General features: G+C 54.3%; 3 protein-coding genes across 9 annotated transcripts; 1 reads left to right on the forward strand and 2 right to left on the reverse strand.

The window, feature by feature from the left end:
• Window positions 1-428: 428 nt before the first annotated feature.
• On the reverse strand, window positions 429-8060 carry ythdf2 (YTH N(6)-methyladenosine RNA binding protein 2). The gene is made up of 6 exons (XM_048974568.1): window positions 7859-8060; window positions 7643-7667; window positions 6429-6508; window positions 3489-5108; window positions 1776-1838; window positions 429-1371 (listed from the first exon to the last, which is right to left on the reverse strand). The coding sequence occupies exons 1-6, from the start codon at window positions 7883-7885 to the stop codon at window positions 1348-1350; spliced, it is 1839 nt and encodes a 612-aa protein (XP_048830525.1). The 5' UTR covers window positions 7886-8060; the 3' UTR covers window positions 429-1347.
• Window positions 8061-9819: 1759 nt separating this feature from the next.
• Window positions 9820-25036, reverse strand: vgll2b (vestigial-like family member 2b). 7 transcript variants are annotated; one of them, XM_048974567.1, is made up of 5 exons: window positions 24217-25036; window positions 17505-17658; window positions 14898-15131; window positions 11925-12344; window positions 9820-11552 (listed from the first exon to the last, which is right to left on the reverse strand). In XM_048974567.1, exons 3-5 carry the CDS (start codon window positions 14965-14967, stop codon window positions 11509-11511), a joined length of 534 nt encoding a protein of 177 aa, XP_048830524.1. In that variant the 5' UTR covers window positions 14968-15131; window positions 17505-17658; window positions 24217-25036; the 3' UTR covers window positions 9820-11508. The 7 variants fall into 7 exon arrangements, with proteins under 7 accessions (XP_048830524.1, XP_048830523.1, XP_048830521.1 ...); XM_048974566.1 differs by lacking the exon at window positions 24217-25036 and adding an exon at window positions 18046-19830 and having other exon boundaries at window positions 17505-17595; XM_048974564.1 differs by lacking the exon at window positions 24217-25036 and adding an exon at window positions 18046-19830.
• On the forward strand, window positions 20088-24220 carry ctsl.1 (cathepsin L.1). Its single transcript, XM_048974560.1, has 9 exons — window positions 20088-20317; window positions 20889-21063; window positions 22074-22216; window positions 22340-22537; window positions 22616-22807; window positions 22884-23049; window positions 23176-23281; window positions 23514-23625; window positions 23988-24220. Exons 2-8 carry the CDS (start codon window positions 20964-20966, stop codon window positions 23611-23613), a joined length of 1005 nt encoding a protein of 334 aa, XP_048830517.1. The 5' UTR covers window positions 20088-20317; window positions 20889-20963; the 3' UTR covers window positions 23614-23625; window positions 23988-24220.
• Window positions 25037-25095: the final 59 nt, after the last annotated feature.

Here is a 25095-nt window from a genome sequence, read left to right on the forward strand (position 1 = left end):
TACAGGATTTTGAGTCAGGCAAATTTGTTATTTAAACTGTAGTTTGGGACCGGCCACCCGAGCGCTCCGACTACATCACAAACACATTGGTGGTGGGGTCAGAAACCCCCTTAGGTAGCATCTTTATTATACCACAAAGAAAATCACTTTGCAGAAGACAACTTCATCCAACCCTGGTACCAACATTCGGTGATTGGGATGGAAGGCAATTGTGCAGGAACTTTGGGGTGGGGTTGGCTCAAGGTGGAGGACAGAGTTTCGGGGAGTGGAGGCAGGGAGCAGGCCTGCGGGCCGGGCACAGAGGGTGGAGGCAGGGAGCAGGCCTGCGGGCCGACACCTTTGACACCTTTCAGCCTGACTGATAAGGACAGGACGTTAGTGACTCGCACACTCGATGCCAAACAAGGGGACCACACACACACGAAGGGTCTTGCTGAGTATGATATCACATTTATTACGTTGAACTGATTAATAGAGAGGCAGGTGACCTGTCTCATTGCTGACTTGAGGAAGAAACAAAAAAATGGATAAAGAAAGCAGCCCATAGCAACAATTTAGACGTTTAAAGAAGGGGGGGGGAGATGTGTTCAAAGACAACAGAACACAGCCCATTTATACAATAAAACCATACAGGACCATGTCTAACTCAATTCTCTGCTTTCAGTGCAGCCCAACCCTATTTCCCCCAAACATGTTATTTTCTTAAAAAAGGAACGACTGGCCAAACCCCTCCTGCACATTCATTTGCTGAGGACTGGAAGGTGTAACAGCCGAGGAGGAGATTGAGGACAATGACCGTGCGAAAGGCAGATCAGACCACCCACAATGACACCACAGCGCATTCAGTGAGAACAATTAAATCTCCGTGGAGGGCGGCGTGGGAGGGGGGGTAGGAATGGGATGGCAGGCAAAAAAAAAAAAAAAAAAAAGATACCAAAGTGCCCCCTTGGCCACACGAACGGGCAGGTAAACACACGCTTCAGTGGGCGGGTAATAAATGCCTGCTGTTGGACTGTAAAAACAGAAGTTTAAAAACTGAAAATGAGGGGATTCAGTGAAATGGGGGGGAGGGGGGCATATGGGGAGGGAGGGGGGCTGAAAAAAAAAAAGTTCACCTAAGGATGCTATAGTTGCTTTTAAGTTCATAGTCCTATGAATAATTCTTTTTACTATAAGTTTGAAATAAGTCTTTAAAGTCAACAGAAATCAAGAAAGTCTTCATTTGAGTTTATCTTTCATGTCCTTGGTTAACATCTTTCCCCCATTTGAGCTTCTGAACAGATCTGATGTCAGGGAAGAGGAGGTCGGGTGGGGGGGCATCTCAGTCTTTTCCCCAGAGGTGACGCCTTACTTCACACGTCCTTGGCGATCCTGGGGGGCACAGAAACTGGTTACAGTATTTTGAACCCCATTCGGCAACCCGCCCGTTTACCCGGGAGTACAGTACTGGCTTTATGAAACACACACCACACGGCTGAAACCGGGCCCAAATACCCAGCAACGGCTGAAATCGCATAGCGGCCAAAGCGAGAGATGAAACACTCCGCAGCCCACCCTCTCCACCCACCACATCCATGAAAGTATTCAGGCTACACCAACACCGCCAGTCCCATGTGATCCAGCCTCGATCCTGCAGTCAGTCCAAAGGCACTCAGACAGCCCATCAGACCCGCGCTGGCCCCATCCACACAGAACCACGGCCCAGAACGAAGGCCCTCGCCAAGCTGCCAGTCTGTACGCTTTAGAGTGAGGAGGAGCCGTTCCTGGATGCTCACCTGCAGCCTGTAATGACCCCTGCTCGGGTTACTGGTGTAGGGGTCGTTTCCCTGAACTTCCACCTGCGGGGAGAAAGAAAAGGTGAGGGAGTGTGGCTGCTGTAGGTGTGAGCATGTTTAGGAAGGGCGATGAAGACGGCAGACGTCACCACACAAGGCCCAGCCTGGCCACAGCGACGCAGGCAGTTGATCAAAGGGCCACACCCAGAGCTATTCATGCTGCTGAGCACCGCCACCCAGCATTCCACGTCGTAAAAAGGAAGTGGAGACTGCAAGGGCTCAGCCCTGGATTTCGGGACAGGTCCTGCCAGTCAGGACGCACGCCTGGGATAGGCGGCAGAAACGCTGTTCACCGCAACTCAGAGCGACAACCCCAGTGCAAAGAGTGAGCAGCACAGCCGACTCACTCATGGACGGGCTCAGCTTCCGGTCACAATCACCGAAAGCAGCAGGAACGGCCAATTTCCCCTCAGTCTGAGGGAGTTTCAGTAGAGACCACAGTGACGGGAGAATCAACAAAATAAAAGCTGCGATTTATTAGAGAACACACACACCTGCACAGGTACAAAGCAGAGTCAGCACAGGGGGCACAGTCAGGACTCCTGTTTCCATTACACACACACACACACACCTGCACAGGTACAAAAGCACAGTCAACACAGGGGACACAGCCAGGACTCCTGTTTCCATTACACACACACAGTCACTCCCAACACACTGAGTGGAAAAGAGTTCTGAAACATGGGCGCCCCCCAGCAACGAAGACACCCACAACCCAGTGTCAGTGTTGACATTTGATACGCCCCCACCTTGGGGGCTGGGCCAAGTGAACAGTTCTACTGGGTCAGGAATAGAAATCAGACAAACGCAGAATGTTCAGTCATGAGATGCCAAGCAGTCACCTGTCCCGATTTAAATAGAGGGATCATCGCTGGGGCTCGGCGATCACCCACGCTGGCCGATGGGGGGCGTCACATGCAATCCAACCTGGCCGTCCGACACGGCGCCGGTCACTGCTGTCAGCCGACTGGCTGTTATCACGTTACCACAGCCAATAAAGGGGGAGGAAGATCAGGGTCGCTAAGCTTATCAAAGCTCTGGGTTTCAGGAACTGCCCCCAAGTGCTCATCTGCCCCACCAAGTTACCATGCCAACATGAGGTGAGAAACCAGCACCTCCATCACGCAATAAATCCCCCCCCCCAGAACAACCTTCATTTCAGCCTAGAACAGAAGCCAAGAGGACAGAGGGAACACCTTTAAAACTGCGTTTTGTACCAAGATCGCTTCACTTTTACATACTGAATTAGTTCCTGTAAGTAGGTGAACAGCAAAGTATATTTTAGCGTTCGCTACAGAGACTGACAGTGAGATACTACAGCTGGGTTAAAAAAAAACATCACCATGGAAACCAGGTAAACCTCATTAGGCTTTGGTGCACCGAGCAAAACGGCACGACAAGCTTCAGGGACACGTGAGCAATTTCCTCACTACAGACCCCAAAAGCACTGGGGCCCTTTCGCGTCACTCCTGGGAGGAGACAGCCAGGAAGGCCACCAATCAGAAAGGAAGTCGCCCACACCATAGCCTCAGTTCAGTCAGGTACAGTGAAACACCGTCCGGCTGCAGGACACATTCTTTGTATTTTTACCATGAAAATAAGACACCACACAAAATCACATTTTCATTCTCATCATACAGGGTGGGAGGTTACCTTTCTCACACTCTCCTCCTCCTCCTGCCGTTTCTCGTAGTGCGAGAAGTCGTCAAAGATGGAGGTGGTGTGCTTGTAGCTGGCGATGATCTTGAGCACCTGCCGGGCCTTATCAAGCGGCACCTCCTGCGTGTCCCGCGAGTTGGTCACCGGCTTGTTCTCGTTGTTCTCCAGCCGGATGTGCCGCAGTTGGCTGTTGGGCACGTCCTTGACGAAGATCCAGCGCACGTCGAAGCGGCCCTTCCACTTGTCCTGCGACCACACGCCAGCACACGTGTTGTAGTCCACGGGCGAGCGCATCTCGGCCACGCCACAGAAGTGCCCGCTGCCGTTGACGCTGAAGAGCAGGTAGAGCGGTCCCTTGGCGCCCAGCGAGCGGTAGGCGGCGTCCAGCCGCTTGTTGCCGTGCTCCGTGCTGCACCACACGTTGTACTTGATGGAGCGGTGGATGTCGTCCTCCGAGTAGCTCTTGATGATGAACACACGCCCTTGCTTGGGGTTCCAGTCAAAGTCCTTGGGATTGTAATTGTTGACCAGGCGCAACTTCTCAAGAACGGGGTGTGGTTCTGGGGGGATTGAAACCCCTCCCACCTCAGAAGTGGGCGGGGACTGCCCAGCCCCACCCCCAGCATCCCCAAAGCCATTGGCACGATTACGAGGGGGCACCCAACGCGTGGGCGCAGCAGGCTGGGGAGCGGGAGGGCCTGGAGGGAGCTGGGGTGGAGCCATGCCCTGCTGAGGAGCTGGGGGTGGCTGGTGCTGTCCAAGCTGCCCAGTAGGGGGAACCAGCTGTCCGTTGCTAAGGGGGAGCTGCGGGACACCCCCAGCAGTGGCACCGGGCTGAGGGGAGGCCTGGTTAGGTGGCTGCCCGTTACTGGGAATAGCAGTCGGCGGAGCAGACACCTTGGGCACAGGCCCCTTGTTGTCCCAGGTGCCGATGTCCATGTTATGTTTGATAGGCGGAGGGGGTAGGTTAGTCCCGCCCACACCACCCTTCGTTTTCAGCTTGGGCTGCGGCTTGGCCGGCTTGCTAGCGATGTCAGCCCAGGAGGCTGGCTTCGCTGGGGTGATTGAGGCAGGGGGCATGCTGGGAGCCCCGGAGACCTGGCTGAGGGCCCCCCCTGGGAGTCCTGAGCCCACCACCTTGGGAGCCATGTCCCCAGCGCCAATCTTAAGACCGGCCATTCCCTGATCCAGGCTGTTCATCCCGGGGGCCTTGTTCAGGGGCTCGTTGGCGGCGAAGGGGGACTGTCCGTCAATCATGGCACCCCCCAAGGAGCTGGGGGCATAGGCATAACTGCTGCTGTAGCCCGAGTTCTGCGTGGACTGACCCTGGGAGCTGCTGCTGCCCCAGGCGGAGAAGTCAATGCCGCTAGGGAAGAAATTGAAGCCATGCTGCCCCAGGAAGGGATTGCTCCCCAGCGCCCCCGGCTGGCCAAACATGGCATCGGGCAGGAAGTGATGCTCCCCATTGCTGAGCTGTCCATAGGAGGTCAGGTAAGGCATGGGGGGGTCCCCTCCCGTAGACCATGCCGCCTCGTTCAGCGAATAGGAGAATCCTATGGAAGGGCTGTAGTAACTGGGCATGTAGGAGTCAGACATGGCCGTATAGGCATTGCTCTGAAAGAGAAGAGGGAGGTCATCAGGGGCTGCTCACGCCTACCAGTCGGGGCACGGAGACTGAGCTCACCGCTGCCCCCTGGCTGCACATTTACACATCACAAACAGTTTCTATGGAGGGACAGCTGCAGATTCACGACAAATCCATCCTGCATCCAACCATCCGCCCAAACCCCTGGCTCAGGCTCCCTTCATCCTTCAGACATCAGCCAGGTGAAAAGATCCAGGGGTGACAGGCAGGCCACATGCACGGCGGACAGTGGAAACAGCTCGGCTGCTATGAGGCCTGCAGTGTCTCGCAGCCCACCTCCACGCAGCTCTCAGCCGCTAAATGGCAGGCTTGTTCAGGGGGAGTCACGCACAGCCACCATTCAAACAAGCGTCTATCTTCACAGTCAAGTCATTCACTCTCTGGCACAAGTACCAGCTGCTTTATACAAAGGAAGCCACGCTAGCTGGCATTTCGTGCCATTACTTATGGGTCACTCCTAGTAAAGCAGCTCTCTGAGGAGGTGGCAGAGGGGGGCCCTGCTCATCCTGAAGCTGGCAAGACGGAGCGAGTTTGCCACATGGACAACAGGGGCTGGGCCTGGCAGGAAGCCACAAAGCCACCCATAACCAACAGGGTAAACGGCACCAGCTATCACCTGGGGGCCTTAAGGGCACCTTAACTGAGAGACTGTCACCTGGGTCCCAATAGCACCCCTAAAAGGGCATGAGCAGTATATGCAGACCATAAATCACAGCTTCACCAAGACTAAGCCCTATCCTCCTCATGCTACTGCAGAGCTCAACTCAGGAGGAGGAGTCAAGTTCAAGTCAATCTTTGATGTAGGAACTCCGACCACAACAGAGTGCTCCCCCAAGGCGCAGGGCTCTCGTGGGACACCTATAGGCCAAGGCTCGGTCACATGGCACCTTGCTGTCACACCTATAGGCCAAGGCTCGGTCACACGGCACCTTGCAGTCACACCTGCAGGCTCCGAACAGGAAGCAATGTCTTATCTGTGACAAAGCCTCCATTGTTGTAAACATGACAAACTCAAATCAAAGTTTTTTTTAGCGTGCAATCAAGTGAGAGACTTGTGGCAGTTAGTTGGTATGATGCCCACCAGAGGCATCCAGCTCTGTCACGGCGTGTGTCAGGAACACCAGGCCAGAACTCGCGTCTAACGATCCAAGAGTAAGCGACACGGCGGTAGGCCGTTAGCAGGACAGGCAGGCGGTTCAGGAGCAGAAGCTAGATGCTACCGGCACTAAACGGACACGCAGGTGTAACTGAATCCCACATACAGAAACAACATAACATGGAGAACTTACCTGTCTGGCCTGAGTGTTCAGGTAGGGCTCAAATTCATCATCATTCAGCGCATCCTTTTGGTTTACAGCTCCATTTTGCACTAAAATACACAGGGAAAAAAAAGTTACTGTAGCGAAGGCTTAAAATATGGAAGCTGGCCAGCAAAGGCAGAACATTCATCATCAATGGCGACAGCCTGCCTTTACATGATGACCCTTAGCTACACCGGGACGCCGACAAGACCCAAGATCCGGTGCCGATCCAAACGGCCACTAGCACTACGTGGGAATCACACTGCACGTTACATAACTTACTGACACCGCACAACAATAACTATAATAAAGATTCCTACACCGGGAAAACGGGGCGAACAGCACGGCTGTGCCGACCTGAGATGCTCGATGGCTATTAAAAGCTGACATTACCTGCAATCTATGGGGGGGGGGTGTATCCGCTTGCTATAGCGGACTGAAGAGCACCAAAATTTACCCTGCGTTTCGCTAATACGTACATTAATTGCAATAAACGGCACGCGAGCCGGCGATCCGCCCATTGGACACCGAGCGGTACCGCTGCATCGGGCCCATCTGGGTAACTAAGAAAACTGATGTTAAGAAACTAGTAAATCCGACGGAAACGTGAAGCTCAGCCAGCCGATCCCGATCTGTCCGTACTTCACACCCACCGAGACTGCTGTCCATACCGCGCAGGCCCGCGATGCGGCGTCCCCAAGCAGGCGTGCAGCCTGTCCGCCCGCTACCTGCGGCCGGCCGGCCGTGGGGATAGGGCTCGACGCCACCAGGCGGCCTAAGAGCCTCGCCGTGTTCGCGTGTCTTTCCCTGGCCGTAAACGCAGCGCCCACAGCGCTAGACTTCGCGGCCGAAACGCAATGGTCTCGGGAGACCGAGAGGAAAAAGCGACTCCGGGCGTCCGGCACCAGGCGTGAAAGGGACCGGGAAGCGGCCTAACGCAGGAAGAAGCTCGTTTCGGACGCGCAGTCAATTATTATTATCGATTAATTTATTTATTTACCGTGAACGATTCCGACAAGATGGGTTTCGGGTCACGCGGGCCTGCCGCGGGCCCTCTAGGCTGGCGTTAGCCTATCCATTAGCACACCCATTAGCATAGCTAGTAGCATGGCCGGCTAGTGCTCCTCGGCGCCCCGGGCTCCTGCCCACACGGAACGGCGACACATCGCCCGTGAAGTACATCTCCCGAACCGCCGCCTTACCTTTGTTTCCTTGGCCTTTCGGTCTCTGGATTGGGTCCAGGTGATTCATGAAGGTTTGAGTTATGAGAAGAAAAGAAGGGGAAAAAATACGAAGAATATGAAGAAGTGCAGTGGCCAGTGAGCGGCGTAGCAGGTGGTCGGGCCTGCTGCAGCACGGAGCCGCGTCCCGGGGCTGTTCTCCGGCGTTCGAAAATGTTAAAAAGTGCCTTTCGTTACCTGTTCGAGAAGGCTGCTGGCTGACATTTCTCTCCCCCTGGGGCTGCTATTAAAACGGGCACTGTTAAACGGTCAGAAAAGGTCTATGCGAGAGTTAGCCCCTATCTGTCTCTCCGCAGAGCCTAGCTTCGACACAATGGCGGGCTGCAGCTCCTCCGCTCTCTCAGGACTGTGAGCCAGCGACGCGGCGACTATTTCAACATGGCCGACGGACTGAACTCCATCGGCGTCGCGCCCCAACACGAAGGATCGCCCCCTGGCGGAACGGAGGAGCTTCGACATGCATCCAGGCACGGAGAATTGTCAGTCGGGAGAACATCAGTAGCGCCAAGTCAAAAAAGGGAATTTCGTCAGGACCATAACTTTCTCTACGTGAAATGTTTATTCCATAGAAGTTGCAAGGGCGCATTGTTAATTTGCTATTTTGTCTAAATAGCGTTAGCTAGGAATGAAGCGGGGCAGGCTAAGCCAATCCTATGGTGGTTTAACTGAAATTAAAATGAATCAGTGCACTAGTTAGTGTACAGTTAGCGACACCTCTGGTTTTAAGGCATACACTCACAAAACGATTTTCTACCCATTTCAATAAAAATTACACAAAAGCAAATGGGCTGTGTTGTAGCACAGCCGGTTAGACTGTGACTACAAAGTTGCTGTTTTGAATCCCGGTGCACGCAGAATGCTCAAGGCTATATCAAGGTATTTCTGCCCCCCTGACCAGGCCTCTCCTTGGGCCCTCAGAGCCGCACCGGGCAACTACCCTGCAAACAAATATTCCTTATGGCGCTGACCCTGCAGTGTGAGCCTCAGTGTCTCACAGAGAGCAAGATGGGTTAGGCACAAGGATGATTCACTAAGGATCACTATCACTGGCTTCTAATCACACAAAACTGAACTATATGGGGATTCAATCAATGTTAACAGATTAATCATAAGACTGAGTTTATGTGTCTCATACATGTACATGTAAGTACTGCGGTTTATTTATATAATTTATATTTATATTATTTATATAGCACCGTTCGAGAACAGATATCAAATGGGCTTCACAGGTAATAAAACGTAAACAATTAACCCTAAAACAGCCACCATAGCTTCTCAGCTCAGCCCCTGCCCCCCTAAACATGAGAAGCGCACCCTCCCTACGGATCTTTTCCTACTTTGTAGGCCTGGTCTTTATTACTCTAAGCTTTATTAGCTCCGTGTGATTGGACCTAACGATACCTATGGTGCAATTTCCCATTCTGATCTGCCTTGAACATTCAGAAAATTACTTTACAGTGATATTGAAATGTAACCCACATCATTTATATTAAATTGCACTATAAAATGTTTTCATTTGCTGTATTATTTGTTTTTATCTGTCTGTACAATAGTGCATTTACAGAAGTTCTCGCAGCGACAGTAATAAGTAGCTTTGCCGCAGTTCGCTAAAGCCATGTTTTCCAACAGCAAAAACGCATCTGTCTGGCGTAGGTATGCGTTTCATGACATAGATTGACCACATGGTGGCGCCATTTAAGCTCTTATTTGGCCCAAACAGCGGACTGTAATTAAATCGCTAATTCAGAGCGCAGACGTGGACTAGGCTTGAAAACCTCATCTAATTACAGTCCCACTGGTACTTTATCCTTCATCGGATTCTTTAGTATCATCTTGTACATCTGTTAACATGAATGGTATGCTAGAAATCTGGGTCCTATGATTTACTGCATCTGTAGGGGGCTGTGTGCGGCAAGGCCCTAACCCCCCAGCGCCTTGGACGCCTGGACATTAGAAAACAAGAAACCTGACTGATTCTGCAGTTCATACCAAGCTGCCATTATTAAACTCAGCAAAGAAACCGAAACTACAATTTAAATAAAGATCTATGAAATAATTATATATACATAAGTAAAGACTGTGATCTATGCAACAGAAACCACATGAACATAAACATGAAAACAAAACTGAAATCCTCAGACGGTCCTACAACAATTTATTAACACTTTATTATGGATGATAAATTGAATGAAAACGGTACATTGAAAACTACACATCCGAAACCGAACAAGCATAACTGCAGAACAGCCCAATACGGCAAAACAGATTTCGCGCTTGTGAACACACATCTCCATAAAGTAATGTGTAAAGTGCGTCATTTCTCCTCCCATGTTCAAAAACACTAATAAACTGCAAAACAAGCACAAACACCTAGCGAATGAATGGATGAATGAATGGGATAGTTACTTTGGAGTCGTTTTTTATTCACCTGGAGTGGAAAGGCGACATACTTTTGTCTGCCTGCTTTGCGATGTATTGATGTTTCAGATGGAAACCAGACCATGTATATTCATTATATAGTGCCTTCTTCAGTCCCACCGACAGAATCCAGTGCTCAGCCACTACCCGGGGGCTCCAGCCGGTCACACTCTCAACAGCCCCCTGCACATCCTCCTCCTCCATGTGCCTGGGCGACATGGGGCACCTCAGGCTGCCCCTCCTGAGGCTGCAGCTCCGTCCTAAAGCTGAGTGTCGCTACTTGTCTGGGCAGATCGCGATGCCTGGTGCTGCCTGTAGTGGCAGAGAAGGGCTTATTTGACGGAGAACGCGGGAAGATGAAGTGAATGAAGAGGAAACACAGGTACACTGCAATGGGGACACTTCCATGAATACAAGCGAACAAAGGCATCCAGCAGAGACTTGATGCATTCACACACGGAAGCTCTTGGTTTTACAGTTGTGCTGGTCTTGGGGACAATGCAGGCAGGCGCCGTGTCACGGTGTAGGTATGTATCAACTGAATCTCGTCGGTCAGCTGATGGCTCAGATCGAAAGAGGATCTCAAGCAGATGTGAGAAACCCGGCCCTTTCCAACTACCAGATATGTGTGTGTGGTTACTGGGGCTAATGCAGCAAGATGGGGAAACAGGAGGGTCTGGAGGGGAGGCTGAGAGCCTGAGGATGCACTGGTCTGAAGTCTCATTTTGAAAAGCTTTGGATGGTTCCCAGCATTCTGAGATTCGCTGGGATGGATGAACACCTTACTGGCCGGGCTCACCCTACTCCGTCCTTAGGGCGGGGCCCACTTCTCACGGTGCCCCCCCCCCAACAGCCAGACCAGGATGAGAATTCAAGCAACAGGACCACCCACTGTGCCGCCAAGCTGACATCCATCCATACATCATATTCTGCAGGACTTCTGAAAAATGTCAGTGTTCATATGTATCTTAGTGCTGACTGGTGACGCAGCAGACCATAATACCCAGGAAGTGCTGCTCTTTAGCTTTGTTATCCATACAGATTTAGCGTCATACATAAACATAAATAAATAGATAAGAAAAGCGCTCAGACAGCAGCAGCCAAAGCAGCCTCATTTCTCGGCCATTACTGAGCGCAGTGTGAATGTGAGTGAGGTCACCATGTGGCCAGTCAGGGTTCGAGGCAGGACACCCCCCACCCTCTGCCTGTTGCCCATGCTGTCTCCTGGTGGGACCAAGAGTCTGTCTGCTTTCCAGCAGTGGGTCCCTCAATAGCAAAGGCACAAGTGCGCCGGCGGGCCCCGTCAGACATGGCCCCTCCCCATGTGGGACATGTTTACTGTCTGCCTCTGGGGTGAGAGAGAGCCTCTGTGCCTCGGCTGCCTTCACAGCGACCTGTGATGCTGGCTGTTAGAACCAGTACAGCTCCTTGCGCTTCTTATGGTGCTGCAGACCTGCATCAGAACATGACAGAGGGAAGCAAGCCACACATCACTCTGTGAAAGACAGCACACTAATGACATGTATGTGAGGTTATGTGCATATACACAAGGAAGTGGTCGTCTTTGCATTCCCATTTCCGTTAAAAATACGATACTGCAACATGATACAGTAATAATAAAATAAGACACACATTGTCTATTTTATATATTTGCAGTTAGTTTTTGATGGACCGTAAAGCAATTTGATTTATATCACTTCATTAACGCTGTCAGCAGGGCACTGAGGACTGGTGCATGTTGAAAAGTGATGTTTTCAATAATGAAATAATGTTCCATAAAATATGAAGAAATCATTGTGATTCAGTCCCGTCGGGGCGTCGGCACCTGCGTCCATGTTCAGAGCCAGTGTCTGGGTCATGTCCCCCGGCGGCAGGAGGCCTGGCCAGGAGGGGGCGCCATCAAGCTTGCCGACATCATAGTGTGCAGCCAGCGTGGGCAGGTGGGCAGGCCGCATAGTGGGCATGAGCAGGGGGCTGTAGTGGGGCTCCAGGCCTGTGGGGGTGTAAAGTTCGTGCAGAGGCTGAGCTGGAGCGAATGTCTGGCCCTGGGCGTAGCCCCATGTCTCTGGGGGATGGGGGTGGGGGTGCGGGTGTGGATGGGGCAGACCAGGGTGCAGGCTGGGGGAGTAAGGATCCACTGGGTATGGGGCGGCCCCCTCAGTGGGGGGGCGGCTGTGCGCGGAGGGGTAGTTACTGTCCCAGAAGGAAGGAGGGAAGTTCCGGCGAGCACTCAGGGTGGGGTGGTCTGTGGGAGGAGAGAGGGACAGGAGACAATGCCGGGTTAGAGTTGGACTGGAAGAAGAACAGTGGCCCTGTCCATCCCCCGAGAGGCACGGGGAGCGGCCCGCGGCCCTGCGGGGAGCTGAGAGGCACAGGGAGCGGCCCGTGGCCCTGCGGGGAGCTGAGAGGCACGGGGAGCGGCCCATGGCCCTGCGGGGAGCTGAGAGGCACGGGGAGCGGCCCGCGGCCCTGTCCATCCCCCGAGAGGCACGGGGAGCGGCCCGCGGCCCTGCGGGGAGCTGAGAGGCACGGGGAGCGGCCCATGGCCCTGTCCATCCCCCGAGAGGCACGGAGAGCGGCCCGCGGCCCTGCGGGGAGCTGAGAGGCACAGGGAGCGGCCCGTGGCCCTGCGGGGAGCTGAGAGGCACGGGGAGCGGCCCATGGCCCTGTCCATCCCCCGAGAGGCACAGGGAGCGGCCCGTGGCCCTGCGGGGAGCTGAGAGGCACAGGGAGCGGCCCGTGGCCCTCTCCCTCCCCCCAAGAGGCATTCCTGCATGGCCCATCCTGGGATCTTCCCTGAGCCATCACAGGAGGCCGTGATCGCCCCTCTATAAGGCCAGCTGCCCTGTCGGCTTGGCAGAGGTAGCCGGGCTTTGCCCTAAATCACTTGTTGTAGTGACATCTCTCACTGTTATGTCAGCCCCCCCCCGGTCCTGCCAGCCCCCCACCTGTTGTTTTCGATGGGCCCTCTGGCCTTGTTAAAATGTCAGGAGCCCATTTCATTCTGTTAGCTGCTGCTTTTTATATTTAGAATTCCTCTGAAAAGAGACACCGTTTCTGCCGTGCGGATCAACCGGGCTGCTCGTAAATCAGGGGGCCGGGCTGGGTAGCCCCCCGGAACACGTGCCCCCGCAAGCCCCTGCGCTTACGAGCACATTCAAACATAGCATCAGTCGTCAGGCAGGAAGCTCCCCTCAGCCCCTGGATGAAGATGTAGCAATTAAACAGGGGTGGGGGGTCCGCTCCACACACACACATACACACACACACGCACACACACAAGGGCTTCCTTACCAAAGTAGTGTATTCTACAGCCTAAAGATGCAAAAAGCAGATTGTTACATTCTGTCGCTTGTAGGAGGGTCATGCTGCCATTTTCAGAGCCTCTGTAATGTAATAGCTTTGTTGGTTCTGTTTAAGCAAGTGCACAGCTCATGCTGGGTGTTTATAAGCCTGATCATATGCTGCACTACATTAATCCCACTCAATCCTGCTTAATCCCACACAATCCCGCTTCATCCTGCTCAATCCCACTCAATCCGGATTCATTCTGTTCAATCCAGTTCAATCCCGCTCAATCCCGCTTCATCCTGGTAAATCGCACTCAACCCCACATCACTGTGTTTAATCCCACTCAATCCCACTTCATCCTGCTCTGTCACTCTCAATCCCACTCAATCCTGCTGTTTAATTGCATCCTACTCCACCCTGCTCAAGCCTGCTTCATCTTGTTCTGTCACACTCAGTCTTGTCCCATCCTTCTCAATCCCTCTGCATGCTGTTCAATCCCACTTAGTTCTGTTGCATGGTGTTCAGTTCTGCTGCATCCATACCCTTCCCTCTGCCCTTCTAATTGTTTTAAACTGCCTAGCAGTGTGCCAACACCCCTGGCCCCCCGTGGCCTCGCCCCTCACCTGCCCTGACAGCTGCGTTGTGCCTCTTGCTTTCTCCCTCCATGTAGGCGCTAAGCGCCCTGGAGAAGTGCTCGTCCACCACGCTGCTAATGTCCCCGTGGTAGTATGTGAAGAGCACGCAGCGGGAGCTCAGGTACTCAGCCTCCGGCTCCTCCCGCTTCTCCTTCTGCTCGTCCTCCTCCCCGCGAGCCACTGGGTAAACTGGAAGAGCCCCGGCCGCAGGCTTCGACCCAGAGTCGGTCCCTGAAGTGGCCTCACACCCCTTCTGCATGCTGGGTAGAGCAGCCGCCGCTAGCAGAAGCTGTGTGGCTCTGGTGCCTCTCTGCTGGGGGCTTCAGTGCCCTTGGCGGGCTGCAGCTGCCGCAATCGAGGGCATCTTCTCAAGATCTGCGTCTAACCCACGGCACTCTGTGAAACTGCAGTCACTGACGGCCGGCGTCCCCACTCTCTGTTACAATGGAAAGGACCTGGGGAATGCCTGGATGTCTGCAGCCTGGGCTCCTCACCCCAGACCCCGCAGTGCCTGCGTCTGACCTCCTGAGTCGCTGCTCCCTACCAGAAAACGTCCGATAGCAAAGTGCGGGCTGCCAGGAGCACCCACTGCAGAGGAGCGGGACATCCCAGCCGCGCGTCGCGGCACCACAGAGGCAGCGTGGCAGCTGCAGAAATGGGGAACGAGAGCGATCAGGAGTGCCGGACGTGGCCCCCCCCCGGTGTGCAGTCCTCGTAGCAGCGACACGAGTGCCTGCACTGCAGCCTGAGGAGATCTCTTTAGTGCTCAACTATCCCCCCCCCACCCCCCCCTCCGACCCCCCTCAGCGTGGGGCACTGCCGACATCTGTTACTGCATGACTGGCTAAAGTGCGCCTGCCTGTTTGACTTACTGCATCTCTGATGCTGGGCTGCGCGTCTGCCTGTCGACAGGAAGCTGCCTGTCCGTACGCAGGAGGTCATGTTACTGCACTGGGTCGGGCTGCTGGGGTACTCCGAGGTCCAGGAGAGGGTGTCTGACACTGGAGCACTGCACTGACAGTTTTCACACTTTTGTGTTGAGTATAAACTGGAAAAACAGGGATATCCATGATGAAGTCCCACACGGGAGATACGGAGAGCAGCGCCTGTGGGGATGGAGAGGAGAGACCTGTATCAGGCAGGGGGGTGTGAGCCTCTGAAATACTCATCGGTGTGTAAACCTGTCAGTCGCTGAGGCACTCCAGCCATGTGGTTTAAGAGAATATTACAGGAAGGGGGTGAACATTCTAGACCACCGCAGAGAATTATGGGGCATGTTTGCCGAATTCCAGTCATAGGTGTGGAATGAGCCGGAATCCCTCTGATGTGCAGGGCAGACTCGGCCTGCCTGAGCCCCGTTCACAGGATGGATGTTCTGGAAAGATACAGTATGCTGGACAGAGATACCACTGCCGGCCCGGGTCCAGGAGGTCGAAGCGAAGTGAAAGTGAGAAGCACTTTTGCTGGAGTTGAAAACGAAACGGACGAGAACATTCCGGAGTTATGTGGCACGGGATCATGGGCCGGACCGCTGACAGGCATTCCCGTAGAAGACAGGCGGTTCTTTGCTTTGTCTTGTAGAGCATGTTTGTGGACGCCAGCCCCCCCGAGTGTTTCTGCAGGACCAGAAAATCCCCCCCAGCCGCCCTGGGAATCATCCCTTAGGGTGAGGCGCAGCCTAATTACGCTGGCTGTGTTAAAACTCAATATCGCCTATTTACACATATTTCCCTGCCTGGGGTGTTTCCAGCTCGCACGGCCATCCCTCCAGGGATGATGCAACATAGGGGGGCAGGGGCACGATGAACAGCTGCTGGGGGGGGGGGGGGCTGGGGGTAATGAGCTACAGTAATACATGCTCCCACAGTTCTAAGTATCAGTGACCCTGACCTACTCCCTCTCTCTCTCTCCCTCTATCTTGCCCGTTCCTCCCCAGCAACACCAGAGCTCCCAACATGCTTTGCTCTACGTGCCACACCCGCAGTTCCGCTCCATCTACGAGCAGCTGTCCTGGGTCATTCGCCTTTGCTGGGACAGCGGAACATCAACACTTATGCGCGTGCGCGGTGGCTGGTGGGGGGGCATCACCTGACATGGCTGTCACCTCCTGGCACAAACTGACCAAACTTGGGAAAGGAGGCGAGAAGGGGGGACGGTGGGTCCACGTGACGGACGACGGACAGGGGCCAGCAGGTAAAAATAAGAGCGTGCGTGTGAATGTCCCTGCGCACTGCCCGCCCCTCTCACAGGCTCGAAATAAACACGAGTTACATCATTGCTTGGCTATGCAAACCCACCTACCCCCTCATCAATGCCCCGGGACCCCTCCACTTGGCTATGCCCGCCCCCCGTTAATGTCCCCAGGTCTTACCCCCCCCTCTGCCTCCCCCTCTCGGCTGTGCCCCAGCACATACCCCCATCAATGGCCCCAGCTTGGCTATGCCCCCCCGTCTAGCCATGCTCACCAACACAGTTCCTTGCTGTGCAAACCGTCCGGCTTTAGCACCAGTCTCCAGGTCAGGGGTCAAAGGTCAGAGCGGGGCCCGCTGCTCTGAGCGGTCTGCGGCTCTCAGGGTCACTGAGCATGGTGAGAGGCACAGGGTTGTGGTGAAAACGCACACGCTCGCATAAACGCTTGGGGGTGTTGGGGGGGGGGGGGTTTGTTTGTTCAGACCCCTGAAGTCCTGAGCAGGTCACTCTGATCTTACACTGCAGTGACATCATGGAGAAGTGGCTATTTTTACAGGCTGTATGTCTGCCAAGGTAAAGATCCAAAAAGCATGTCACACTCCCTCTCAGAGATATCCTACTCAGCCTCAGGGTCGCCCCCTTCTGGCCACTGTTCTGCAGCACTAGCAGTGTCCTGCTTTCTCCTTCCCGTGTTTGTTCCGTCACCCGTGACCCTTCTGAGCCCGAGGTGGGAGTAACAGGGATGAGGTGAGGGTGCCCTCTGCTGCATTCCTGCATGTCACAGACCACAGCTCCTGCCAGTGATAATGACACCCAGCAGCCTGATGACAAATGTGTGCAGGCAGACGCTGTAGGACCCAGCATGGCTGATGACCAAGTGCTCTGCAGGTTATTATTCTGGGAGGTGTGGAGGATGGGATTGGGGTGGGAGGGAGCGAGGGATGATTCCGCAGCTACATGTCCTTAGAGGGAGTCACTTAACTGCGATTAACCTGTGGTGTCCATAGGTCTGTCCCTTCGCATTCTGAGATCTCTGATTGGTTGGTTAAGCAGTTTTTGAAGATGGGGGGGGGATCATTACTCATTTGCAGTTCTTTCGGTATTTCTGTCACTTATTGTCTATGTTCCTTGCAGGTTGCATCCAGCCTAAAGTAACATTTTAGCTACTTATGCGGCTACTTGACTCTCATTTTGAGGTAAATCATTTAAAAATAAATACTGGATATCCATCCATCCATCCATCCATCCATCCATCCATCCATCCACGCATCCAGCTTCCAACCACTTACCTTGGATGGGGGCGTGGGAGGGGGCTGGAGCCTATCCCAGGCAGCGCGGGGCTGGGGTCCACCCTGGATAAGAGGCCCATCTGTCACAGACCTACACACACAATCCAGGTTGTGATAGAGATGCCAACCAGCCGATCTGCATGTTATTGCATTCCTAGAGGAAGACGGAGAAGTGCTGCACATTTAATGGGAACATTAGAGTGGAAGTGCTGCCCTCTGCTGGTGCCTCCTTGAATGTACAAGAATTGACCACTGGTCAGTATTTAACTGGGTTAAAGCTGCATTTGACATTTTCAAAAGCAAACAAGAGGGCATGACTTTATGCCCCCATGCCCCCTGCTGAGATGAGTTCTGCAAATGAAACTAAAGGCTAATGGGGATCATGTGACCTTCAGGGATCATGTGACCTGATGGTTGCCATTTGATCCCGTGGACCGGGGTGGGGGGGCATCCTGAATGGCAGCTGGCTTTATTACCTTGTGGTTCATGGCTCAGCCAGCCCATGCCTCTGCCCCCACCCACCCCCACCTGAGCTGATTACCTGGCTCAGGTGTGCAGCTGGAGGGACAGAGCAAAGACGTGGACCCCACCCCACAGCGAGACAGGACAGCAAGGCCTGCTGGCTTAAGCAAAGCTGTAAAGAGGTGACAATGAAGGAAATGTGAACCATTTAATGTTTCATGCTCTTTGCACCATTATACAGCCCCAATACCCATCTTGTGACCAAGTCAGTGCTGCATGCAACACAACAGGTGACGCTGCGTGACCAGTCACATGACCAGTCACATGACCGTGCACAGCAGGGGCAATCGGTTTGCTCATTTCTGCTGCCAGAAAATCATATGAGCTAAAGTGCTGTTACTTCACATGCTGCTTTACTGGCAGTTTATACAGCTGAAATGTGATCAGATGACCGGCAGACCTTTGAAGCGTCTCCCTGTAGGATTCTCACAATCCTCTGTTTCATGGTTCTGCTCCCATTTGCTCACAGGATTGTGACCATTTTCCAAGCAGGCTGAAAACTCACCTTATGGAAGCTCAAGATAATGCGAAACACGGAGATGTTTACGGCTCTTACATTAATGCCGTTTTCTGACTTTGCTCTGTAGACAATGAGGCTAAGCATCTGGCCCACACACGGTGAGGTGTGTTGCCCTTAATGAGACTGCGGGGGTTAGGGTTAGGATGGAAGGTTCCAGAAACTCTACAGTTTTCCGTCTGGGGGAGCCAGTGTGACTCAGAGCTTCAAGTGGGGGTGCTGCCTCAGTTAAACACGTTGAGAGAGACACTGCACACACCGAAGCCAAAACTTCCGCACACTTCCGGCCATGGCCTGAATTTGGACGAACTGAAAGCTCATCTCAGAACCCGGAGAATCATCTCAGAGCCCAGAGGTTCATCTCAAACCTGGAGAATCATCTCAGAGCCCAGAGGTTCATCTCAGAACCTGAAAGTTCATCTCAGAGCCCAGAGGTTCATCTCAAACCTGGAGAATCATCTCAGAGCCCAGAGGTTCATCTCAGAACCTGAAAGTTCATCTCAGAACCACACTCCTGTGCGTACTGACTTTTGTTTTTTGGGATGTAATGTCCAGGACACCCCGCCCAGTGCCCCGCTGCAGGTGAAGTTCTGAAGGCCTGTGCTGTGCCGCTTTTCATGCCATAGATTTCCTGTGACAGCCACACACACCCCCTCAATCTGTGACTGCAACCCCCACAAAACACTGTATGGTGACAGTGTGACCAACCTCTGCCCACACGACTCCAAAGCTCTCAGAAGCTATTCTGATGTGCTGGAGGGTGAAAACCACAGCACGGTGGGGGGGGGCAGCCCACCAGCCAATCATGCTGCTACCGTCACGCCAGGCTCACTCACAGGCACCTGCATTACAGACCCCCACGTCAGGCTCACTCATAGTCACTGGTGTTTATGACCTCACGCCGGATTCACTCACAGGCACCTGCATTACAGACCCCCACGTCAGGCTCACTCAGTCACTGGTGTTTATGACCTCACGCCGGATTCACTCACAGGCACCTGCATTACAGACCCCCACATCAGGCTCACTCAGTCACTGGTGTTTATGACCTCACGCCGGATTCACTCACAGGCACCTGCATTACAGACCCCCACGTCAGGCTCACTCAGTCACTGGTGTTTATGACCTCACGCCGGATTCACTCACAGGCACCGGCAGTTACCAACCGACATGTTGGGCTCACTCACAGGCATCAGCGTTTACTGACCGTCACTGCATCAGGAAGCATTTTCTGAAGAGTGAGCAGAAGTTTGCTTGCCTGCCAGTAAAGCAGCCATGCTGCGGCTTCTCAGAAACCATGTCAAGACAAGTCAGATGTCGAATAAAAAAAACTTGAGAGCGTGTGTCAGCAGCAGGGAATCAAGTTGATTTTTAACATCCGCAGGCTGCCTCCACTCCTCAGCCCGGACATGTGATGTTTACTGGTTGCATGACAATGACACTTGTTTTTTCAAACAGGTTTTGCAGGTCCAACCCTGGGCTAGTGACATCACTGAACACAAAATCATCAGACACAGCTTTTAACTGGCAAAGGTGCGGTAGGTATACAGGGGAACAGCAAAAGTGGAAAATGTCTAAATACACAACTGCAGAAACAGCGGCAGCTTCTAGGAAAGGAGAGAGCGGCTCCCTGGTGAGATCGGAGACAGGAAACCCACTCAGCGTCGCAGAGGCGTTCAAGTGCGTCACGCAAGCCTCCCAAGCCCAGCCACAGCGAAAAACAAGAGCTGATCCTCCACATGATGAACGCAAGGCTCCAACATTCAGTCCACAGGTGCCCCTCCACCTAATCAGGATCAAACTAACCCTAACCAGGGTAAACCTAACCTTAACCCCTCTGAGACAGGGAGTCTAAAATCTATAGCAGAAAGCCCACATTTAGGGCTGATAGGCTCAGCCAGTAACGGCTGCTCCAAGGCAGTTTTATAGCGGCAGCTGACATGAACGTGTGGCAGGGAGGCTGGGGGTTGGTAGGCCGGGTGCCGGTGGGGGTGGGATGGCAATGGCAGGTCAAGGCCTCCTGGGTTCTGGTGGAATCTGGCCGTACTGATTCAGGTTCTATCCAGCACATATACAGGCCTGTAATCTGTTAGTGTTATGTCAGATGTGGGAACTTCATTTCAGCTTAAAGAGGAAGTGTGTCTTACTGGGAAACACCCTCCCCCACGAGCTGCTGTCTCAATTCTCCTCCAGAAACGAAAAATGCGGATAATAAAAGACGCCCCCGTCCCACGCACTGCCTCCCATGTTTATGGCTTTACGAGCACCGCCTGACCCCCGTCTCTCATAAGGGGACGCGGCTCCTCCGCACGCAGGTCAGCGCCACCTTCTGCTTCTTGCCGCAGGTCCTGGCAGCGTGCAGATCGCTCTGACAGCCGCAACTCGCTCACAAGGTGCCGCACACACACGCCCGGCCCAGGATGAAGGTGCTGATCGTGGCTCTCGCCCTCTGGGGGACGTCCTGCGCTGCCAGCCTTTCCTTGGAGGATCTGGAGTTCCACGCCTGGAAGCTGCAGTTTGGTGAGACCCCTGTCTTCTGAAGTTCATCAGCATGTTACCTCTGTTTGGGGACCACCTCTGTGTGGGGCGGGGGGGCTCAGCAGAGGGGGTGGGGTGGCGTGGGGAAGGAATGGGCGTTAAAGACAAGCAGATTTCCCTGTGTGGTTTAGAAGTTCACTCCTATTTGACTGAGAAACACAAATGTACCCATATCCCTGCCTGTGACCATGTCCGTGACCATGTTCACACCTGTGTCCATGCCCGTGTCTGCGTCGGTGCCTGCGTCTGCGTCGGTGTCTGCGTCGGTGTCTGCGTTGGTGCCTGCGTCTGCGTCGGTGTCTGCGTCGGTGCCCGTGGTCATGCTCATGGCCCATGTCGCCTGCCTTGCCTCGCCTGCCGGCTGCTGTGGATTGAGCTGCTCTTTCCGTGCCTTTGGCTGAGACACTGGGTAGCGAGTTCTGAGCGGCAGGCGGCACCACGGAGGTAAACAGCCAGGGAAACATGAATATCCACCTGCCTCTCGTGCTTCCTAGACCTTTTTTATGACGTTAATGTCAAACACGTACAGCCCCATGCTGCCAGCAAGAGGGCTGCAGGCTGCAAAGTTCACCCCTCTCCCCGGGGAAGCCGGGTAGCGATAACAACTAATGACTCAAGCAGTAAATAATGAGCATCAGACAGTGGCAGAACCTGGGTGTAGCACCAGCTAGCTTTACCTGGGGAGGGAGTCAAGCTACGGGGCTCAGTGGGATAAGCTTGTGTGTCTGTAAATCACAAGGTCGCCGGTTCAGGCCCAGCCTCAGCACGTCTGCGGGTCCATGAGCAAGACCCTTAACAGGTGGCTGCCCTCCCCGGACGGCCAACTCTACAAAGGACAAGCTGAGGGAGACGGAAAAAAGAATTTCAATAAAGGATCTTATTATTCACCCTAAAACAAAGACATTGAGATACATTGGTTCGATCTGCCGGCCCAGTCTTGATTGGCTGAAGGAGGGTTAGTGTTGGGATGTAACTTGGCTCTCCTCCCCCAGGAAAGGTTTATGACTCCCCCGCTGAGGAAGCCCAGCGGAAGCTGACCTGGCTGTCCAACCGCAAGCTGGTCATCGTGCACAATATGTTGGCTGACCAGGGCCTGAAGAGCTACCGGCTGGGCATGACCTTCTTCTCTGACATGGTAGGGCTCTGGGGGCTGGGCTACAGGGCCCAACAGCCCACTGGGGGTGGCGTGATGGGTTCTGGGGGGTTATATGTCAGAGAAAGCCCAACACTGAGGGGCTGACCTCACCCCACCCTACAGGACAACCAGGAATACCGGCACACTGCCTTCAGTGGCTGTCTGGGTTACTTCAACGCCACCCTGGGGCGCAAGGGCAGCTCCTTTCTACGGCAGGTGGGGGGCCTGGATCTCCCCAGCGAGGTTGACTGGAGGACCAAGGGCTACGTCACTGAGATCAAGGACCAGAAACAGTGTGGTTCCTGCTGGGCCTTCAGCGCGGTGAGATGGGGGAGTGAGTGTGGTGGAGGTGAGTGGGGAGTGTTTGGCTGCCTCTGACAGCATACATCCCGCCCCTAGACTGGCTCTCTGGAAGGCCAGACCTTTAGGAAGACCCAGAAGCTGGTGTCCCTCAGCGAGCAGCAGCTGGTAGACTGCTCCGGGGATTATGGCAACTTCGGCTGCGGTGGGGGGCTGATGGACAATGCCTTTAAGTACATCAAGGACAACGGGGGTATCGACACCGAGGAGGCGTACCCTTATGAGGCCAAGGCAAGTGCCCCCTCCCTCCCCTGCCCGGCTCTCCCAGGAGAATAAACATTAGTAACCCCTCAATCCCCCCACCCAGGACGAGAAGTGCCGATTCAAGCCGGATGCCATCGGAGCGACGTGCTCGGGATATGTGGACCTTCCCGCAGGCGACGAGGCGGCGCTACAGGAAGCTGTCGCCACCGTGGGACCCATTTCTGTGGCCATCGACGCCGGTCACGTCTCCTTCCAGCTGTACGACTCAGGTGAGACGGAAGACTCCCCCGCCCCCCCACACTGCCCCCTGCGGGCATTCACGACGAGCCCGCCCTCCCATACCGCCCCCTGCGGGCATTCACAACGAGCCTGCCCTCTCATACCGCCCCCTGCAGGGATATACAATGAACCCGAGTGTAGCAGCAGTGACCTGGACCACGGTGTGCTGGCGATCGGCTATGGAACCGAAGACGGCCAAGACTACTGGCTGGTAAAGAACAGGTAGAGGCTGGCGGGTCTGGGCCCTCCGTTAGCGTAATCGCACTGATTAACTGCCACTTCAGCCAATGACAGCAGTGGTGACCTCTGACCCAGTGCCACACAGTCCATAGTCATTAATCAGTGACTGTGGGGTAATGACCTCACAGGCTGATACAGGGGTTGAGTGCCTAGAGGCGGGGCTTTAGGCACGCTGATTCATGGGGGCGTGTGTGTGTGTGTGTGTGGCTTTCAGCTGGGGTCTCCAATGGGGTGACAAAGGCTACATCAAGATGTCCAGGAATAAGCAGAACCAGTGCGGCATCGCCACAGCTGCCAGCTACCCTCTGGTCTGAGCACAGCCACAGGTACAATTATTAATACACGGCTCAGCTTCCCTGAAGGCCAAAAGCATGGGGTGCGGGGATACCTGCAGGGACACCTCTGGGGAAGCCCCCGGGGATACCTGCAGGGACACCTCTGGGGATACCTGCAGGGACACCTCTGGGGAAGCCCCCGGGGATACCTGCAGGGACACCTCTGGGGAAGCCCCCGGGGATACCTGCAGGGACACCTCTGGGGAAGCCCCCGGGGATACCTGCAGGGACACCTCTGGGGATACCTGCAGGGACACCTCTGGGGAAGCCCCCGGGGATACCTGCAGGGACACCTCTGGGGAAGCCCCCGGGGATACCTCCTCACTATGACCTATGTGTTTCACCTCCCACAGGAAGGAACCGGGTAGAGGTCACAATGGAGATGTGGAGAAGAATAACTCACATCAATACCTCATGGCTTCCCAGGGCACAGAGAATTTACCAGAACATCCACTGTGAACGATGCCCCCCTTTCCCCAGAAGGGCATCGCAGCATGACTGGATACTTGAGTTTGCAGTAATTGCCTTAAATATGTCTATATTAACACAAAATCCAGACCAATAAAACTGACATGATCTGACCTTTCATACTTTCATCAGTCACTCTTTCTTGAGACACTTCAGTTAGGCTGATGTCAGGCCATCCCTCCGTCCGTAGTGCCTCGCGGTGACGTCAGGCCGTCCCTCCGTCCGTAGAGCCTCGCGGTGACGTCAGGCCGTCCCTCCGTCCGGAGAGCCTCGCGGTGACGTCAGGCCTTCCCTCCGTCCGGAGAGCCTCGCGGTGACGTCAGGCCTTCCCTCCGTCCGGAGAGCCTCGCGGTGACGTCAGGCCGTCCCTCCGTCCGTAGAGCCTCGCGGTGACGTCAGGCCTTCCCTCCGTCCGGAGAGCCTCGCGGTGACGTCAGGCCGTCCCTCCGTCCGTAGAGCCTCGCGGTGACGTCAGGCCGTCCCTCCGTCCGGAGAGCCTCGCGGTGATGTCAGAAGGGCACAGAGATGCCAGGAAGGGGACACTGGAGCCCCTGTGAGCCTCAGAGGGCTCTCTTAAGCTGGGACGGCTAACGTGGGCATCAGCCTTCGTGCAAAGTAATGACAAAAACTTTCCATTGGGATAAGGAGTGGCTTTCTGTCTCCGATACTAATCATAACTATTGTGCGGTAACAAGTCTGAGCTACGGCCACATTACGCGCTCAACTGGACGCACTTTGGCACGTGTATCATACCTGTCGTCACGTGTATCATACCTGTCGTCACGTGTATCATACCTGTCGTCACGTGTATCATACCTGTCGTCACGTGTATCATACCTGTCGTCATGTGTGTGTCGCTCAATGCTGCCTCCTTCAGTTTCTTCAGGTCATAGCATTTCATATAACAGAATTCCTCCATTTGTGTTCCCATGACTTACCCCCCCATTACCCTGAGCAGGGTATCTCAGAGTGCGTGCACAGAGACACACACAC

Source organism: Brienomyrus brachyistius, chromosome 14, assembly GCF_023856365.1.
Source record: "Brienomyrus brachyistius isolate T26 chromosome 14, BBRACH_0.4, whole genome shotgun sequence".
Taxonomy (NCBI): domain Eukaryota; kingdom Metazoa; phylum Chordata; class Actinopteri; order Osteoglossiformes; family Mormyridae; genus Brienomyrus; species Brienomyrus brachyistius.

Coding starts and splice junctions, on each gene's coding strand:
- ythdf2 (XM_048974568.1), bottom strand. CDS start 7,885: ATGTCAGCCAGCAGCCTTCTCGAACAG. Junction 5,109..6,428: donor TGAACACTCAGGCCAGACAG/GTAAGTTCTCCA, acceptor CTTCTCTTTCAG/AGCAATGCCTATACGGCCAT. Junction 1,839..3,488: donor AGGAGGAGAGTGTGAGAAAG/GTAACCTCCCAC, acceptor TTCTCCCCGCAG/GTGGAAGTTCAGGGAAACGA.
- vgll2b (XM_048974561.1), bottom strand. CDS start 14,284: ATGCAGAAGGGGTGTGAGGCCACTTCAGGGACCGACTCTGGGTCGAAG. Junction 12,345..14,013: donor CAACGCAGCTGTCAGGGCAG/GTGAGGGGCGAG, acceptor CTCCTCCCACAG/ACCACCCCACCCTGAGTGCT. Junction 11,553..11,924: donor GGCTCTGAACATGGACGCAG/GTGCCGACGCCC, acceptor GTTCTGATGCAG/GTCTGCAGCACCATAAGAAG.
- ctsl.1 (XM_048974560.1), top strand. CDS start 20,964: ATGAAGGTGCTGATCGTGGCTCTCGCCCTCTGGGGGACGTCCTGCGCT. Junction 21,064..22,073: donor CGCCTGGAAGCTGCAGTTTG/GTGAGACCCCTG, acceptor CTCCTCCCCCAG/GAAAGGTTTATGACTCCCCC. Junction 22,538..22,615: donor CCTGCTGGGCCTTCAGCGCG/GTGAGATGGGGG, acceptor TCCCGCCCCTAG/ACTGGCTCTCTGGAAGGCCA.